Below are 20719 nucleotides of genomic sequence, written 5' to 3'. Positions count from 1 at the left end.
AGAAAACTCCAAAATAGTCATCATAAGGGAAAAAGGAAAAATAAAACTCCCTTTACAGAAGGCCCTTACGGGCAAAAATGGAGAAATAAATTCTCAAAGATTTGTCCCAGAGGACAATATACCCAAAATACCAATTTCCACGCATGGAATCTGGTTGAATCTAGACAAAGCTCTAGACAAGAGAAAAACTCTTGACCAATGGGTTGACAGCCTGATGATGGCTTCTGCTCTAACCCTTGGAAAATTTGAAGCACCAGATCTTCAAGTGTACTATGAAACTACTCTTATTGGAGTAGCCAAAAAATATTACTTCTCTTTCAAAGAGACTGCCAAAGGGAAAGACTGGCTAGAAGAGATAAAAAATTCAAAATCTCCGTATGATTTTGCAGTACCCCTGTATGATCAATTCTGTGGAGACCTTTCAAATCTGAGTGAAAAGGCTAAAGAAACGGAAAAATCAAATATCTATGCTCTCAAAATCTTTGACATAAGATATTTTGAAGAATACTTGAATGAATTTCAAGAATATTACTGCACAATTGGCGAACTAGAGAATACTGATCTAGTCAACCTATTGCACATGAAACTCCCTGAACCATGGAGAACAGCTGTGAGAGAAAGCATAGCTGAAAAACCAATTGAAAGATTTTTAGTTGGAGGAATTGCCGACAGAATCAGGCAATTACTAAAAGAACAATGCAAAGCCAATCTTAGAGCAAAGATGGCCAAGAAACAACTCAAAAGAATTGAAAATTTCTGTTATGGAATACTGGATATGCCAACCAACTGGGGATGTCATGAATCCAAGTTCCACAAGAAAAGAAAAGAAAAATATTACTCGAAAAAATTCAAAAAGAGTGATAAGAAAAGAGATTGGAAATTTAAGAAAAGTTCCAACTTCAAGAAACAACAGGATGAAGATCCTAAAAAGAAGTTCTTCAAGAAAAAGAAGAATCACATAGTCAATCCTCAGAATACTAAACCAGGCAAGAAAACTTGCAGATGCTGGTTATGTAAAGCTGAAGGGCACTATGCCAATGAATGCCCAGAAAAGGGTAAAAGATCTACTAAAGCTCTGTTAGAAAAATATGAGCCTATAATAGAAACAACAAATATGAAGGGCTACGAAATAGCCTATTCTGATGATGAAGATGATGATAGGTTAGTATACTCTGCCTGGTCTGACGAAGAAGAATCATCTGATTCTGAAATAGATTTTGAAGTAGAGTACTTGGAATCTAGACAGATGAACGTTCTACACGTTAAAAACTAGGAAGAAAGTAAGACAGAAGCAATAATGTCTTCTTATCAGGTGAACCCTGGTACATTCGTTTGTGACTACTGCTTATGTCACGAAAAGAATGGACTTCCTATGTTCTGTGAAAAGTCTAAAAAGACTTATCACAAAGAATGCTTCATAGCTGAAGCAAGAAGAAAGACCAAAAATGGCCTTGTAAGCCAATTGGTAGAACAAGAATATGAAGAATATTTCTCTGAGAAAAAAGAGAAAGAATTAGAAACTCAGTTCCAAGAAATTATGGAACAACCATCTTCCTCAAAAATAAAGGAAGAAAAAATCGAAGAAGAAAAACTTGATATAAAAGAAGAAAAAATCGAGGAAGAAAAACTCGATACAACTATAGAACTGGTTGAAATACCAGAAAATGTCAGAAGAATGTAAACCATTCTTACCTCAAGAAAATGAGCTACAACAATCGAAAGTCGTCTCTACTAGTAGGTACAACAACTACACAGAGATTAGACTCAAATTCCCTGATCATAAAAAATCAGGATTTACTGTTGCAAAGAAATTTGCAATTCCAGAAGAACTCTGGAAAAAAGATAAGAAAAGAACAGCTACTGGTGTCACGTTTGATGGAAGCCATCTTACAATGAATAAAGTAGCAAAAAATGTTCATATCACCACTGGTGGAGGAACATTTAGCATCCATAATGTTTGGCAATCTGAAGGCCAAGGATCAGATTTCTTGTTGGGAAATGATTTTATTCTCTAACAGAGATTCATCCAAGATGAAGAAGCAATAGGCTTCAGAAAAGGAGAACGGGTGTTCTGGGCGAACAGGCTTACTCAAGCCAAAAGTGTAGTCGGTCCACATTTTACTACACAATATCAGAGATCGCAACAGAATAGTGGTGATCTTACCCCTTATCAACCCAAATTTGAAACCATCCTCCAAATCAAACAACAAGAAGAACTACTACTTGTTGAAGAATCATTTTCTGAAGAAGAAGAAGAAGAAGAATAAGAAGAAGAAACCAGTACAGATGACACTAGGCCAAAAAAACGAACAGACAACGGACCAAATTCGTTGTGTGATTTGGACGATCTCCGTTGTGTATCGGAGCGTTGTGTGATGAAAAATTGCACAACGGTGGAAACCCGTTGTGTGAATCACAATCAGTCAACACTTATTTGGTTAAAACTATTGTGCCTTCTCTCGGCAGATGGAAGCCATAGTTGCCACGCAGTCATGCTGCACATGTCATTGGCATCATTCACACAACGAAAGTTGTTTCCGAGCCGTTGTATGAAAGGTGAATCAGAAAACATCATTTTATTTTCTCTGTTGTATGAGTTATCCTCACACTTCACTTTTGGAAATTTTATTGTTGTGTGTTAGTTTTAGATAATGTATTCTAGTTATTACAGTTGTGTGATTGTAAATCAGACAACGTATGTTTGTTAGAACCGTTGCACGTTATATAAGAATTCATTGTGTGAACATCCAAATTGTTACTTCAAACAACATTATTAACATTAGAAATTCTGTTGTGTGATAATCGTCTTTTCTGAATTTTGTGCATGGATAATAATGCTCCATTGTACCTAATGAACAGTGACTAATTGTGTGAAGTTTACTATATTAGTGCTTGAAATCATTATCCAATGAACAATGATTAATATTTACGCCAAAAGCAATGTGATACATCAATAAAATTCCAATATATCCACCAAATATTGAATCCAAGTAACACGTCATTGCTATAATGTTTCCTACCTAGCTGAATTTACATGATGAAAGAAAATATATTTTGCTTCATTGCTTGGTATTCCATGCTTGATCACTTAGTGACTCTTTAGGTAACATTTCACTAGATATTCCCAAACCTGCAAACAGAATAAGCAAAATTCAAGGTTATGAAGGAATAATTCAAACTAATTAAAGCTATAGTGCTTTAAAGAGTAAAAAGCCAACGAAGATGACCAGCAGATACAAAGGGTTTCTGCCATTAAGATACAAAATAGATAAGTACAGATAAACACCAACAACCTCATCTATCCTTGGTACAAGAAAAGTATGCACCCTCTTTTCATAAAAAAGAATCTCTTCTGAATTTCCACCCAAGGAATTCTCAACTTCCCTCTGCGCCTCTGCCAGCATTCTAGACTTGTTAGACTTTTTTATATGCAGACAATCAATGTAAGTCTGCAATCAAAAGAAAAAGATCACTGTATGCATTATAGGCAGCCACCTCAATGACAAGAGCTTGACCTTTAACGGAGTAAAAGATAGAAGTATGCCTTGAATAATGATTTTGCAGTTCTCTGTGTTGGTCCAACTCTTACGCTCAAAGCCCGATATATCCCAGTAACCTATTGGAAACAAACAAATTGAACAGATAAACAAAATATATTTATCTTTCTTAAGACTGACAAATTATAACAAGCAATCACCAAATTGTTCCTTATTTCTGTAGCCCACAATAGCAAATACCAAATGTATATCTTAGAATGCCAACTTGTAAGTCTAAATCATCACAATGACCATATAGATATTTCTACTTCACGAAACTGTAGACGTATCCCACTCTGAAACTAATACACTAGCAACAAAATCTAACAACATTAATTGTACTAATCAATGCCGTTACTTTTATAGTGCAAAACATATATGAATGTAAACGTTATAAGCATGCACTTCCATAAACGTAAACAACATCCTATCATTGTCCTTATGTAGGATTTACCTCCCCAAAACACCATCGCCGTTTATGTCCAACAATTTATATATGAACTCTTCAATATCATCCCTTGTTCCCTTCTCATAAGTCCCCTGCAACACGCACAACGAAGTAAACACCACAGAATGAGCAGTCAAAAACCAAACAAACACCACACTTCACAACTAGGTGCAACAGAAAGTACTTACTTTGGCTACCACCAGGTCTTCATTGCCTGCATTTTGTGCATTACTAGAGCTCCATTTTGACCTAATGAATAGTGATCAATTAGAAAGAAAACATTGCAAAACCATCAAATGAGTAATCCAACCCATACTTTAAACTTCAGATGTAAAAAGAGAGCATTTCCCAATCATCCAAGCCAACATTAAAATAAGAAAAGCATTCTAGTACATGCCCTATCTACTTGAACATCAAAATCTTATGAAACTAATACATTTCTTAGGACGAATTGACAAATGTGGCAGTGGGCAACACTAGTGCACTCGCTTGCTCCTTTGAAAATGCATGATAAGTGCATGCTTCCTCTTCTCCTTTTGACACTTATCGCTGGCCCTAAACACCAAGACCCCCACAATTACCAAAAGTGGTCCGATTGAACACAAAAATGACTACCAAAAAGAAGAGATAGTGAAATACCAGTTAGACTCACCTTGGTTGTGTCATCAAGATTTTTTAGTGTAGCGTCAATGACCTGAAGCATTGGAGTAATACCAGAACCACCTGCAATCTGGATGAAAGAAAAGAAATTACACTTGAGAGAGGTGACCATATAGATTGGATCATCATAACCTTTATAAGTAGTCAAGAGATGGATATCCTTTTGGTCATTAAAAAGGAAATGATAATTGGACAATAGCAATTAAAAAGCAGGATATGCCTTTCTCATAATCTGGTTCAAAAACCATATGTTCACAAGTAGTAATAACAATCAACAAATGACAATCAACAAGTAGTAATAACAATCAACAGATGCTCTTACCATGCCAATATGCTTCTTCATGTTGGAAACATATCTCAGTTATTCAATGGGTCTGCAAGAAAAGATACACCTCATTATAAGATAACTTAAGAGTGTATCCTCTACCTATCATTGCCACTGGTAAATATAGGTTACCCCTTCACTTACACTACATCTCCTGGTTTTAAGCTTGCAAAATGCTGGCTCATTTTCCCTTCTGGATACACCTATATACAGTTTCGATAAAAGGAAAGAAACATGAAATATAGTCATGCCTTGACAGCACCTTAATTAATAAGTCAAAATATCCCTTGGAATCTGGACCTGATATAGGAGTATACCTGGATATATAGTCACACCAGGTAAATTTAGAATTAAACAAATAAAAATTGAGAACAACCAGAAAATTGCAAAGTAAAATCCCAATCAAGTTCCAAGAACAGTGAGTTCATAAGACAACTATGAACATAAAGCCAATTGATTTTCTGGATTGGAAAGCACTATGAACATATTGCAAAAAAGTTATGTATAAAAGACATGCTATACAGAACACTCTTTCATGTGTGTAAATATTTATGCTGAGATGTAAATTTTGGGTTGAGGAAGAACATGGATTTTATGCAATCATAACACAAAGAAAAGGCAAAACTGATTAGACAAAAAATGGATTGTGAAACCAGATTCTGCTTTCCTTTTATACACAAATATATACTAGAATAATGTTGCTCTTATGAAAGTTTTTGAAAAATACAGTTAGCAGTTTTCCTACATTGCAAGTACGTAGGCATTGCTATTTAAGTTTGGCTTGGAATGTAATCTAGTTTATTGAGTAATAGAAACTTTCCAATCTAACATAATTATGGAATCAGAGTGTGTGTGTGTAACCTTCTAGTATCCTTCCATCAAATCAGAGGACAAAAACTGAATGGAAAATCTTGGCTTTAATTAAAGTTGAGGTGAAAGAACAAAACTGTTTGGCTTTATGAAATTTGCTTTCAGTTTTAAGGTCAATTGAGAAATGATTAATTATGATCTGCTGTGAAATTAGGATGCCAAAATGTCAAATGTCAGTTTGAGTTTTCAGATCACACCGTGGTAGAACTTTGTATGTGCTAAAACCAACAACTAGGTAAAAGAGTGAAATACCTGAATTTTGGTATGAGATGAACGCGAAACTGGCCTACCTAGGATCAAAATCATCACCTAGCTTTAGTCAGAAACAATTATGACTTGCAGAGGTGCTACCTCTTAGTATGACCTATTGTAAAACCGATAAAAAAGATTAATGTAATGGTCCAATACAACTAAGAATAGGATCGATCTGTAATTTTTCAATGCAACTAAGACTCTATCCCAATCTGTAGTGTAGAATGGGTTCAGTGAAAGCAATAATTTGGTGCATTTTTAGACATGGAAGAATAAGAGAAAGATTCATGAAAATATTTCCAAAGGAAAGGTGTATTGTAACTAGCAAGGTGCAAGCATCAACACTGCTCTACATGACACTGAATGGATTCACATATGCAATCTTGCAAGAACAAAAATATCAAGATAGAGGTACAAATTCACAAAATGCATTAATGAAAACAAAATTTACATTTTTGTAGACACAAGCCATATATGACAACTATATTAGCAATAAAACAAAAAACATACACTTACATTAGCAAACAACCAAAGGAGAAGTAGAGAAGTCACAAAACTCGGCACAAAGGAGCCTCCAAACCACCTGATTATGTGGACAAGAAGAAAAGTCTTTCTAAATATCCTTGTCCTTATATTTGTTAGCTGTTGTGGTCTTCCAAGCCAAAAGCCCCTTGCATCTTTCCCCGACGTTAATCCTGCAAAATTCTTTTCAAATTTCAGAAGCCAAAAATCTAAACAACCCTTAGTTTACAAGATTATGAGCCCAAACAAATTATAACTAGAATACAAAATTATAATCCTAATTTTTACATAAACCAACTTTCAATTTCAGATTTGTTAAAATCTTGCACAAATCTAACGTCAAAATTTGAAAACCCAAACCACAATTGGACCCAGAAACCATATAAGCAACGAAACGCTACTGATACAAGATCTAGATCTGGGTTCAAGATGTCCTCACCAAAAACAGAAAACCACAATATGAAAGGAAAAAAACCTAAATCTGTGAAGAAAGCTCGAAACCCTAGACTCGGGCTCAAAGAATATTTCAAGAAATTGAAAGCAGAGTCGCTTAATTGAGAGAGAGAGAGAGAGAGAGAGAGAGAGAGAGAGAGAGAGAGAGAGAGATGTAGAGATCTTAAGAAATCAGAGAGAGCGTCATAGTGGATGGAGTCGAAGACGAGGCCGAAGGTGAGACGTTGCGGGGTGCTGGTAAGGTTTTTGGTCTTTGGTTATCTCTAAGCTAGAGAGGTAGAAAGTTATTTTGTCCAAGTGTTTCGGTTCTACACGAAGTCAAAACCCTAGTTAATTTGTCACTCCAACACTCTTATGTCTTTTTTTTTTTTTAATTAATGCATCAGACAACAAACACATCACAATATGTTGTCTGATCATGTACAACTTAAATTTCAGGTTAGGTTCCAAAGAGGGAAAGTTCCCGCGCTATGTGCAATGGTTTGGCACTAGGATAAACATGTTTCATTCAGACAACACAAATAAAGTTTTTATGTTGTAGGATCCCTTAAATCATGACATATATGTTTTCCAAAATTGTAGGTTTTGGGGGGGAATGAGTAGCATTTGGGGGCGTATCCAAAATTGCCAATAATATATGATTTGATCATGCAACACAAAGTCAAAAGCTGTTGTATGATAATTTGCAAGCTAGTATCACACAACAGATATAACTATGGTGTTGTACAATGTAGTCCATATTTGGACCCAAATTTGTGTCAAGCTATGAGGGAAATCTGCCGCTCTTTTTTTTTAGGATTAATTTCAGTTTACTCCCCTGAGATTTATGGGTGTCATCATTTCACCCCCTATACTTTCAATTTTGAATTTTTACCGCCTAAACTTTCCAATTTCAATCAGCCGTGTCCAATTTCTACTATTCCGTCCAAATTGGACGTTAAGTTTAACTTTTGAGGGCTAAAATGGTCATTTCAACATTAAAAAATTAATAAAATAAAAAAATAATTCTGTTTTTTAGGTTTTTTTTTTTATAGTTTTTTTTTTAAAAAAAAAAAATTCTGTTTCTTCGTTTTATTTATTTATTTTTTATTTTTTTATATTATTTTGTCTTCAACCTATACACCACAAGTTATAATAGGTTTATAAAAACAAAAAAAATACTCTAGGTAGTTGAAAGCCGCTCGCTGGTCTACGATATTTGTGACATATCTCCGATAAATTGAAGAATTTAGGATATATCCCCAATAAAGTGAAGAAATATCCGTAAAAAAATAATTTTACACTTTATCTGTAAATAAATATCTGTAAAAAATGATTTTACACAAATATTTCTTCACTTTATTGGGGATATATAGATATTTACAGATAAAGTGTAAAATCATTTTTTACAGATATTTCTTCACTTTATTGGGGATATATCATAAAATTCTTCAATTTATTGGAGATATATCACAAATATCGTGGACCAAAAATGATTTTACATAGATATTTCTTCACTTTATTAGGGATATACAGATATTTATTTACAGATAAAGTGTAAAATTATTTTTTACAAATATTTCTTCACTTTATTGAGGATATATCCTCCTAAAATTTTTCACTTTATCAGAGATATATCACAAATATCGTAGACCAGCGAGCGACTTTCAACTATCTAGAGTATTTTTTTTGTTTTTATAAACCTATTATAACTTGTGGTGTATAGGTTGAAGACAAAAAAAAAAAATAAATAAATAAAAAAAAAAAAAATTTATTTTATTTTTTTAAAAAAATTTTATGTTGAAATGACCATTTTAGCCCTCAAAAGTCAAATTTAACGTCCAATTTGGACGGAATAGTAGAAATTGGACACGGCTGATTGAAATTGGAAAGTTTAGGGGGTAAAAATTCAAAATTGAAAGTAAAGGGGGTGAAATGATGACACCCCCAAACTTCAGGGGGGTAAACTGAAATTAATAATTTTTTTTATCATTCACACAACAAAATATTCTTATCAGTGTTGTACAATCACCTTCTACATAAAAACTTCAAAATTTTTATGGCCTTATACAACGTAAGGTTCTTAATCGTGTTGTATGATTGACTTTCTATCATCACACAACATTTTTTTTTTTTTCGTTGTGTAAAAAGTGTTGTATATTGAGGTTATTGGCCTAGTGTGAAGAAGCTAGTTTCATTCATGAGCATAACCTCAAGCACTTTCAGAATAAGCTTGAGTCTCATAAACTTCCCACTCTTGACAAAATCAAGAAACTACTCGAGCAGAACATCGATGTAGACCCTCAGAAATTTTGGGAAAAAGACCCAGTGGTCTGTGAATTAAGATTACATGATATGAATGTCATCTGTCATGTCAAAGCTATTCTTCAGTACAAATAGGAAGATCAGAAAGAATTCAGAAAAGATATTGAAGATCTCCTGAACAAGAGATTAATTCAACCATCCGCTAGCCCTCATCATGCTCCAGCATTCGAAGTGAGAAATCATGCAGAAAACCTCAAAGGAAAAGCTAGAATGGTGATTGACTACAGAGATGTCAACAAGAAGACTGTCAAAGATGGTTATCAAATTGCTCAAGTAAGAGTACTGATCAATCAGCTCAGAGGAGATAAGGTCTTTTCAAAATTCGATGCAAAGTCGGGTTTTTGGCAAGTCAAGATGCATCCTGAGAGTGTCCCTCTCACTGCATTTGGAACACCACAAGGCCATTACGAATGGTTAGTAATGCCTTTTGGTCTAAAGCAAGCTCCCTCAATCTTCCAAAGAAAGATGGACAACATCTTCAAACATCTTGCGGAGTTCTGCATCATCTACATTGATGAAATCCTCGTCTTCTCTAAAAACAGAGAAGAACACATGAAACACCTCCACGAGGTTGTAAAGCTGATAGTTCAGCATGGAATTATCCTAGGAGAAAAGAAAATCTTCTTTATCCTCTATGAAGTCGATTTCTTAGGAATAAACATCAAGAATGGAGTAATAAAACTCCAACATCACATCCTTGAGAAGATCTGGAAATTCCCAGATAGAATTCCTGATGCCAAGAGTCTAGAGAGATTCTTAGGAGTCATAAATTATGGGAGAGATTTCATTCCCAAGATTTCAGGACTAACAGCAATGTTATCTCCTAAGATAAGTTCCAAGAGAAAATGGAACTTCACTACAGATGATGAAAAAATTGTGAAGCAGATAAAAAATCTCTGCAAAAACCTCCCTCCTCTACAGCAACCAGAGGAAAATGATGAAATTATCATCCAAACAGATGTGAGTGATAATTACTGGTCCGGTGTAGTCCTGGCAAAAACGTCTGGAACTAACATTGAAAAAATCTGTAAATTTTGTAGTGGCAAGTTCAGCCCTGCAGAACTGAATTATCCCACAGGGGAAAAAGAAATATTGGCTGTCAAGGAAACAATTTTAAAGTCTCCAGCTTTACTTGGAAAACCATTTACTTTCCGCACCGATTGTGCTAGAGTAAAGAATTTCAAAAATTTTAAACTTGATAAAGCTGCTGATAGAGGAAGATTAGCCAACTAGCAATTATTTCTTAACCAATATGATTATATTGTTGAGTTGATTGCAGGAAACAAGAACTATCTTCCAGACGCCCTAACCAAGGAAATAGCGATGTTCAGCCGTAAAGAGGACGACGAAGGTCGCAACCCCAGAAGTAGAAGTTTTGGGAAAGAACATGAACCCACTGAGGACCCTAAATAAAAAATCCTCAAAAGATTCTTGCTAGGTCCAAAAGGACTAGCCACAACTGATCAATCCCAGGGTAAAGGATTGGCTAGCCCGTCTCAAACGGCAGACGGTAAAGGCTCATCAAGACCGTTGAAGGATGTTGCTTTGCCAAAAAGCAAACCTACTCCGACTGGAGTAATAAATGTCTTTAACTATGAACTTCAAGTGTTTGATACTCCTGTATTCTGAACTGGCAGGAGACTTGTGTACCACCAGAAGGCAATCTTAGACAACATCTTATTTACCTTTCAAGAAAGAAACAGTGGCATAATGTTCCTAGCTCTGTTTGCCTTAGCAGAAGAGCTCCATGAAAATGGCAGGCCACAGTTTGAAGAAGTTCATACATAGCAGAGTGTTGATAGAAATAAAAAAAAATTCATTTTCTTGAAGATCCAGAAAGTGCTAGAGTTCCTATCATAGCATTAACAGAATCAGACTGGTTCGAGTTCCATAATTTGATAGGAAGTCATAATTCTGAGGCACATATGCCTCCAACTCTCTTCATTATTGCAGGACCTTATGTTGGAAGATATCTAGTCAATGTTCAGAGTGAACATTCTCAAGAACATAAGCTTTGGCTTGTTGAAAATGGTTTTGTCCATAATCTATGGACTAAAACAAATGATGATCTTAAGGGACTACCCCCTATCATTGTCAACACAGTCAAAAATGATTGTATGTTGAGACTAAAGTTCAGATCTACTCCACCAGAATGGATAAAAAAGACAAATGGTGAAGTTAATTTCTCCATATCATTATGTAAGAATTATTCAAAGGAGATATCTTCAGCCCGCCTGTGTTGGATATAATGGCCAGCCTAATTCAAGCATTCCATGGATGAAGACCATGTCTCTGGAATATATCAAGAAGATCATCTCTGAAGATACAAAGAATACCTTCCTGGCAGCAGGAGAAAAGACAATTATCACTGCTTACGATCATTCTGACGTCATCAGCAGTGACATTTTCCTATCTCTCACAAGAAAGGAGATAGATTCGACACTGGCATGCTTACAGTGGTTTGAAAAGCTTGAAATAGACAACCACTACAAGATGTATGTTGATACAGATGTCGAAGATAATGCAACAACCACTCGCATGGGCCAGGCAGATAACAACTCATTTTTCCTTGGCCATAACTCAGAAACAGATGATAACATATGAAGCAGCAGGTGTAGAAAGCATCGAAAGTACTTTTGGACTTTTCCCAAAAGCTACTCTTGCTTTTCAAAAAAGATAGGTGAAAAATATTTCACCTAAAGGAATCTGCTTTTCCCCGTCCGACCTCCACCAACAGGAGCACTCAGGAAAGCAGGAAATCACGAAGTTGTTATGTTCATTTTTATGTTTTGAATTTCAGTTTGAGTTCCGCTCCCTATATAAGGAGCTTTAGGTTTCATTGTAAGTCATTCGAAAACTTCTATATCATAATCTCTCAAGAAGTAAGAAAGCCATAGTAACAGTGTGCTCTTTCCTTCCTGTCTAATGTGAAATAGTGTGCTGCCACTACAAGTAAGTATCTGTAAGCTGTTTACCTGAGAATGAGGCTCTGAATTTTAGTTTGTAATTATGTTTGAATAAATAATTTCAGATTGCTCATCCACCTTGTCATTTTATTTTAGTTTGATGTTTAAAAATGTTTATATCTGTTTCTGCCTCTATTCCTGTACTATTTTTAGGCTTGAACTTTTTGTTTCTTAGAAAAAATTGCGTCAATTTAAGATAGAAACAAGCAGCAGTGATTCTGCCTGTTAAAGTAATCGCTAGGCAGGGAGCAGTTAGGTGAAAAACTTGGGCATGTTGAAGGCTAGTTTTGTTTTTTTTCAAGAGTTTGAACAGGTTTTCTAAGAAAAAGCAAAGGTTAAACCCCAAAGGTTAGCATAGGATATAATAGACACTAGTTTAGAAAATACTACCCCTATTGGTCTTTTCCTCTAAAATTTGTGTAAATGGGCACAATACAAACTTGTTGGTGCAAGTGGGCAAAATACATGTGATTTTCTGGGTAAACAGGAATTAACCCTTCAATTAATCTATACTATTATTAAGAGAAGAGGCTTTGTTAACCAAAGTGGACGTGAAAAGACGACTTAATCCTTAGACCATAGATTATTTAAAAATAATTTTTAATAAATGGAGGTCATAATTGTAATAAACAAAATAATAGAATAAAATTTTAATTTATTTCCCTCTAAAATCTCTCTTTATAACTTCCCACTTCCATAGTTCCACAGCAAAAGAGGAGGGGAAAAAATACAAATTCTAAAACTCCCCACGTTTCTCCAATGATTATTTTGTTTTTTGTTTTTCTTTTAAAAATTAAACCCACACACAAAGTGTGTGTTTTTAATGTACTTTTGTATTAAATGATAGGTCATGTATAGAAATTATTATTTTTACTTAATTGTTTTAGGTAAATTATAAAACTATATAGATAATATAAGGAAATTTCGGGAAAAAAAAAATTTAATTGAATGTTATATTTGGTTGGCGGATGTAAGAAGAGTATTTATTTATTTATTTTTCTATTTGTCTCTATTTGTCCTTATTTGTCTTTTTATATAACTAGACAAAGTCTATTAATAATTAAAAAAAGTTGGAGGTCCAAATATCAAATTTGGAGATCTAACTAGAACTACCCTTTTTTTTTTCTTCCAACAAAAGAAAAAGGAAAATTTTATTCACACACCTCTAAATACTAAATACACATCCTTTTTTTTTAAATGGAGCTGGTGCGTCTGCCCTCAAGCCTTGATTAATGAATTGCAGAATACAAGGGGGCGACATAGAGCCTGAATCCCGAATTGCAGAATAAGCATAGAGAGAGCATCCTGAAATAATACCAGGATTCTCCATAAAACCTATGTATTCTAACAAGCACCAATTAGCAAAGAGTGTACGAATGTCTACTCCATTTGCTTTGATATAGCAGTGACATACCGGAAAGATAACTCTATCACGAAGAAGCATCATTAGAAATAGTACAGCTTTCCCACTATGTTGCTGCACGGAAATAAATCATGCGACACTCAATTTCATCCTGCCACTAGGAGCTTGCGTCCATTTGATCAAGCAAATAGCTAGTCGCCTCGCTGGGCCAGACAAGGCACACAGAGTGTGCATACCGGGATAAAGCCCATTTCACCCTAACCAAGAGTGGTAGGGAATTATTTCCGGCATAGAGCCATAGCATACTAAAAGTAAATAATAATTAAGCAAAACAAAAAAATAATTTGGATTAAGGGTCAAAGCCCAGACCAACAAGATGGTCAAAGCCCAGACCCAACGTTCAACCGGCCCAAGTCGAGTTCCGGTGCAAAACGGACAACAGGTCGACGCCTGCCCTATCGACCATCCACCTGCAGCAGCACCACCATCCACCTTCCGGCTAGCCACCCCACCCCTCCAGAGATCGGAGCCAGAACATCCCACCAAGTGATTGATCCGATCTGATAGGATCAAGTCCAACCGATCTGATCCGCCACCAGAGAATCGTAGCGACGCCGTCGTCCGGTCCCTACCCTCAGGCGATCTCTGATCCCACCACACCGCTGCAAAACGTCTGCACTCCGTCCTATGGTCAGGCGACATCAGCCCCGACTTCCATCCATTAACCCGCCGCTGCCCTTCACCATTAAATCCTCCAAACACCAACGTCTCCATCCTGCAGCCTTCTCCCCAACTGGACCATGAAATCCCGGCCACAAGGACCTTCTAGCCTGTCCGACGCCCCCGCCGCGAGGGTGTACAGTCGGACCGGGCATACACTGCAACTGGAGACTTTTGGCCACCTAGAGTTTTCGAGAGAGAGGTGTAGTAAATATGCACCTTTACCCAGAACCTTGTTTCTCTTTATAGGCTTATGACTGTGCAAACAATAATAGGATGATGATGCAAAATATCACAGCAGAAAACCACAGCACACGAACACAGAATTTTATAGAGGTTCGACAAAAAACTTTGTCTACATCCTCTGTGTGATCTCTCTTGAGAATCACTAGCACTATGGAGAATAACAACTTGATTACAAGTACTTATTGAAATCCCTATGCTAATCCCCAACCTCTTTGCTAGATATCTCTATCACCCTTGGCTCTCCCTGCCCCTGTGTTTGTATGTTAACTGAGAACTCTCTGAGATCTCTCTTTGATCTCTTCTCTGATCTGAGGACACATTATATGAGCTCCCTGCAGCCCTATTTATAGATTATAGGTGCTGGTTACAAACATATCACATTAGGATTCCTAAAACTATTAGAACAAGGAAAGAGAGCTAGCTTTCCTATTCCTAACTAGAATAGAACTTACTTTCCAGGTCTAAATCAATAGGAATAACTCTTCCTATTCCAAAACCCATTAGGATACTAGAAGAATTCCTGTGCGCACTAATCTTCACTTACCCATCTGGTTTTGCCTTGAATCCTAATCAATTTAGGCATATCAACGAGCCAAATTCACAACAAGAGGAACCTTTATACACATCCTTTTTAAATTACACTCAATATGCGATTTCATAGATGGACACAATGACCAAAAGAGTCATTCATAATTTCATATTAAAAATAGAGAATATATCTGAGATTGGATCTAAGCTTGCAAACTTAGAATAACATCAACAAACGTTCATCATTTGAGCGGGAATTGACAAAAGCATTAATAGATTCTCAAATTGGAGTTTTGGAAGCCTCAATTGAGGTATTGGTTCTCCATCTTTGATTGAACTTTAACACTACAAATTTAGATTTTCAATCTTAGTTGTCGTTCAATACAAGATACACACCCATGGAAGTAGTAGCTTAATACCAAGTAGAGTCTAACCTATTCTAATTGGGGTTATGAATTGCTGAGAACCCAAGTATTTTTCTAATTGGGATTCTAAACTGTTGAGAACCCAAGTATTTTTCTTGACCCAAGTTATGAACTACTATGAGATATTATTAACGTCAATGCACAAGTCTTTAATCTACTCCAGATGATATTAATTGAGTTAGGTCTAGAAAAACTTTCTACACCAGATCGAGACTAGTTCTTATAAACTAGTTAAAGATTGAGATAAAAAGAGCTTCTATTCATACCTCCAATATTGGTATTTGGATCTCTCTCTTTTTCCAAATAATAGTTGACTTTGTCAACTCATGTCAAATTACCAATAAAGACATACATAAGGAAAAAAAAATCTCTTCTTATCTCTACAAACAGTAATACTCTTCAACTTGGGAAAAACTTTCTCTTCTAATGTAAACGCTAAAATATATATCGCCAAAAGTTATTTAATGTTGTAATCAAAATTTTCAAAATTTGACTTTGTCCTCGTAAAGTGATAGACTTCCTTGCTCAGATAGCTGACAATTTACAAGATCTATCACTGTACTATAAAAAAAATAAAAAATAAAAAGAGAAAAAATAGGGAATACAAAGACACCTCAGTTGATGAAGCCTTACTCATTCTGAATGCAAATAAACATGTGAATGAGCAGTGACAAAAAGCAATACTCCAGCACGTTTATATGATAAACGCAGCAATAGGTAGTTGTCCACAAGATCTTCCCGCACATCATCAGTCAGAACAATTTTATGTGGAACTATTCTATAGATATGATGAAAATCTATATAGAATGCACTAGACTCATGGTTGATTAGTGTAATTTCCTCCACTATCCCATACATATCTAAAACAAAAGAACCATGTTCATTTCAAGTTGCTATTGAATTAGTTTAGGGACAGTGATGGTATTGTTGCCTATGCTAACCAAGAGTAATTGATGTGGTAAAAAAAAATTGTGGAATTATTCGTCTTTTCAATTATGACAAAAAAAAAATTATACAAACCAACACATCGTTAAAGAAATAAAAAAAAATACAAAACTGTTTTTCGTTAAAAGAAGGAAAAAAAAAAAAAACTTGCCCTTGATCACTTCTTAAGTTAAAAAATTAATGGGTGTTTGTATTTAGTATTGTAGGAATGTGTGAACAAAATCTTCGGAAGAAAAATTTTCAAATTTGCATATATCAGTCGAACCTACCAACTCCGAAAAGACCAAGCATTGGTCCAATATGTCTACTATATTTGTAGTCATAGCAACTAAGCCCATCCCGCATTTACATTTTTTCTTTGGACGCAAGAACTCCCATTACGCCCGATGGTAAAGAGGCAAAAAATCAGGCCCAATCGAGAAAAACCCAAGGGTGCAAAGCCCTTCTTAGTCAGAAGCCGAGGGGCGGGACTAAACGCAAACCAAAGATACTAGGAAAGAAAACTTAAAATCCGACGAGGCCAGAAAAAAACTGAAATTTACAGCCAAAAGTGAAGAGGAAATGCAAGAAGACGTAGAGGCATTAGGAGCTCTCAGAATCTCAGATCGCTGGAGGACGACCGGAGATTTGGGGTTGTGTTACTTGTAGGCTTGTAGCTTTCCCTGTCGTTTCACTCAACCGATCAGTTGCTCCATTTGTTAAAGTTTTGGTGTTTCCTCTCCAGAAAGAATCTGTTCAAGTGATCATGGAAATTAAATTATTTTGTTGTTTAAAATAACCACATAATAAAAGCTCGGAGTGGTCAAGGCGTTTAACCATATCAAAACCCAAGAGTAAACTCAGTACTAAAGGCTAGAGCTTACTGGCTTAGTGTAGAACGACAATGCATAGATCTAGTGACTACTGCATATATAGTAACTGTGTGGCCATTGCTGCAATTGTTGGAGTTATGTGGCTCAATATTATCGATCTCATGAGTGTTCCACAATTGATAAACTAAACGTGAACGATCTCCACTTCATAGAATGTGTGCATAAGAGTATAAGGGGGTCTATGGGGGATTGGCTAAAACCCTACTCAGATTAGGTGGTCAGGTTAGAATGTTAGATACTCTTGTTATTTCTTCATAATTACTACTGGTCCACCTATTAATACATTTATGATTCTCTAGGGAAAGATAAGTTATTGTTGGGGTTATATAGCTCCACGCAAGTGAAGAAGTGATAACTAATTGAGATTACTGCCACATCGGATTGAATTCAACAATGAACAAATACAGAAGACAGTAATCGTGACCCCAACTATTTCCATGTTTTTGTTGATATTTGATAATTTGCAATATATCGATGTACATGTGCTTGATGCTTGATTCATATTTTAATCGTTCTCTCTGTTAGTCGGTAGGCAAAACAGAGTTTGTGCACACAGAGACATAAGTGAATCGATGCTGGTGATACAAAACGGTGGCTTAAATGCGTGATTGTTAAGGGAGTTCACGAGAGTTAGATAACAAACTTAACTTTAGCGCTGTATTAGGCGTCCTATTCATCACCTTAACATTAGTTTAATGCTGCATATATGGCATTAGCTCTTTGTGTTTTGAGGACCATTCTGCAGCAGACTATATATAATTTTGTTTTCAGTGAAACCGATCCAATCAATTATACGAGGTCGAGGTCACGGACGGAGATTGCACTGGAAAGTCAAAGTTGACGGTTATGCTGTTCATATTGATCACAGTTGAATAAAAGTTTATTCCAACTTCTAAGCCACACAATTACAATACGTATAGCTTCATTTGCTAACATACATGAACTAAATCCAATTTTTGTAGCCAATATACTTAGATGCATCCAAACTAGGCCTTGTCCTATCATCCCATATATGGACCTCCTCCTATTATTAGGATCATGGACTTTGGTTTGATGCATTTCATGAAAGAATATTATGAGGAGGTGGTTCCCAGTTGCCACTTGCCAGTACATGTTAATTTGAAAATGATCATCATCATGTAAAATATCAATTAATCTCCACCACTGATTCACTGGATACACTTGGAAATTGGGAATAATGCAGATTCTGATAAGAAAAGGTTCAATTAACATTTTCCTTTACTAATGATCCCACCTGGATTTGCTGGTACTGGTCTTGTGGATGTCTCTGAAATGGAGTCGTTATGGAGTGCAAGAGTAGTTGAGTGTTTCTAAGTTAAGGTTTAGTGTTAATTCTTGTATACCCTAGATATTTCCGATCCCAAAATTCATAGTTGTTATGTCCAATAATGAAATGGCAGCCTAAATTGATATAATTTCAGAAAATTAATCAAGTAAAAGTGAGGAAAATATCTGTACGTAGGCCGGTAGTATAGAGCGTTGATTATTTTCCATTTATAGAACTGTTAATCGTGGAAAATTCATTCATCCATAATCTCACCACGAGACTGTCGCGCCCATGAGGTTTCGTGTATAACTACAACCTGGCAACTAGTACTAGATTCTATATTAGGGTGAAAAGACAGCCATCAAGCTCGAGATTTCCGGTTCACTTTCAAGCTAAATGACAATTAGGGTTGCAGTCCAATGCAGATCGAGTATCACATGTCGGTCGATTCGGACCTTATTTACACTCTCACGCAGTAGTCTTAATCTCAAGATAGTGACAATATGATCATGTTCCGCTTAATTAATCTCACAAATATGTCTATTGTTTCAAACTCTATATGATTGCTTATGGGATCAGTCATACAATTAATTCTACTCAAGAGCAAGTTTTGCTCCTTAATTTATATAGAGATTTACCAGATATATGAAGCTAATCATCAGTCAAGAGTACTGGTGCTGAATATTAGATACTGAACATGTTGTTTTAGTGAGGGACATAAGTACATGAAATTGACAACTAACCCACAAAAATCCAAACTCGGTAATCCCTAAACCTTATCATGTTCTCCATGTTACACTGCCAGGTTGTATATGCTGCTATAGGGCATCATTCCCAATCCAATGTGCCATATGGGTCATAGATCAATATTATATTAATCAGTTTAAAGTTAAACCCAACCTCACCTTCCACACTATAAAAACCCTAGCTAGATACTTACTTCAAACACATCCCATCAGTACTCAATTCAATCTTCCTAAACCCTTAAAAGCCTCCGATCTTTAATTTCTTGAGATCAAATGGCTTCCAAGGCTTTAGCTACCACTGCTCTTCTCCTCTCCCTTAACCTCCTCTTCTTCACTTTGGTCACCTCCACAAGCACTCCTTGCCCACCACCGCCTAAGAAGCACCACCACCACCCAAAAAACGCAAGCCCTGCACCGCCCAAGCCCTCTAAGGCCGTGTGCCCCAAGGACACCTTGAAGTTGGGAGCTTGCGCTGACGTGTTGAACGGCTTGGTGCACCTTGTGGTTGGTCCACCAAAGTTCCCTTGCTGCAGCCTCATTCAGGGTCTCGTTGATCTCGATGCCGCTGTGTGCCTTTGCACTGCTATTAAGGCTAATGTTCTGGGCATCAACCTTAACGTCCCCGTTTCGTTGAGCTTGCTCTTGAACTACTGTGGCAAAAAGGTTCCATCTGGCTACGAATGTGCTTGAATGAAGTGACTTGCACTTGATCTTGCTTTTTAGTTTCCTTGATTTGACCTTACTGTTTCGTGGTGTGTGTTTCTCCTGAGAGGTTTGGGATGTTAATTTATTGGTAAAGTCCAATATTACACATTCGTACTTTGTAATTCTTTATATGTATTGTTTTGATGGATTGAAGGCTCCTTGCCTTCATCCTAGTCATGTCCAGTGAAAAATATTGCAATATTAATTAATAAAATGTGATTTTACAGAAAGCGACTGAATTTAAGTTCTACTACTGTGATGATAATTGCGCGCTGAACTAAATATAAGAAGGTTCTTCTTCAATAATGTTTGTTTTCTTTTCTCGATACAAGAAGGAAAAAGCTACAAAGAAGAACCCTTTTTACAGCCTAATGGCTTACAGTCAAACAAACCTTCAATATTGTTTGTTATGGTGAAGCAAAAATAACGTTTTGGTCTCCAAAATATATAATAGTTATCAAATAAGCCTACAAGACCCTTTCAAAAAAGAAGAAGCCTACGACATTGACCGTCTATCCCAAAAACCGGACATGAATGATGGATCG

General features: G+C 36.1%; 1 protein-coding gene and 1 long non-coding RNA gene across 4 annotated transcripts; one reads left to right on the top strand and one right to left on the bottom strand.

Annotated features, from left to right (window-relative positions):
* Positions 1–3544: 3544 nt before the first annotated feature.
* LOC112175193 lies at positions 3545–6741 on the bottom strand. 3 transcript variants are annotated; one of them, XR_005802784.1, is made up of 9 exons: positions 6608–6741; positions 6092–6129; positions 5114–5172; positions 4967–5018; positions 4637–4714; positions 4421–4539; positions 4173–4233; positions 3991–4076; positions 3545–3616 (listed from the first exon to the last, which is right to left on the bottom strand). It is a non-coding gene; the product is annotated as an uncharacterized LOC112175193 (long non-coding RNA). The 3 variants fall into 3 exon arrangements; XR_002926340.2 differs by lacking the exon at positions 3545–3616 and having other exon boundaries at positions 3832–4076; XR_005802785.1 differs by lacking the exon at positions 3545–3616 and having other exon boundaries at positions 3832–4076; positions 6092–6125; positions 6608–6728.
* A 12900-nt stretch (positions 6742–19641) lies between these two features.
* LOC112175425 (14 kDa proline-rich protein DC2.15) lies at positions 19642–20404 on the top strand. The gene has a single exon (XM_024313099.2). The coding sequence runs from the start codon at positions 19743–19745 to the stop codon at positions 20157–20159; it is 417 nt and encodes a 138-aa protein (XP_024168867.1). The 5' UTR covers positions 19642–19742; the 3' UTR covers positions 20160–20404.
* Positions 20405–20719: the final 315 nt, after the last annotated feature.

This window comes from Rosa chinensis, chromosome 7, assembly GCF_002994745.2.
Source record: "Rosa chinensis cultivar Old Blush chromosome 7, RchiOBHm-V2, whole genome shotgun sequence".
NCBI classification, from domain to species: domain Eukaryota; kingdom Viridiplantae; phylum Streptophyta; class Magnoliopsida; order Rosales; family Rosaceae; genus Rosa; species Rosa chinensis.
Note: the sequence above shows the minus strand (reverse complement) of the source record. Positions and strands in the feature narration are given on the sequence as shown.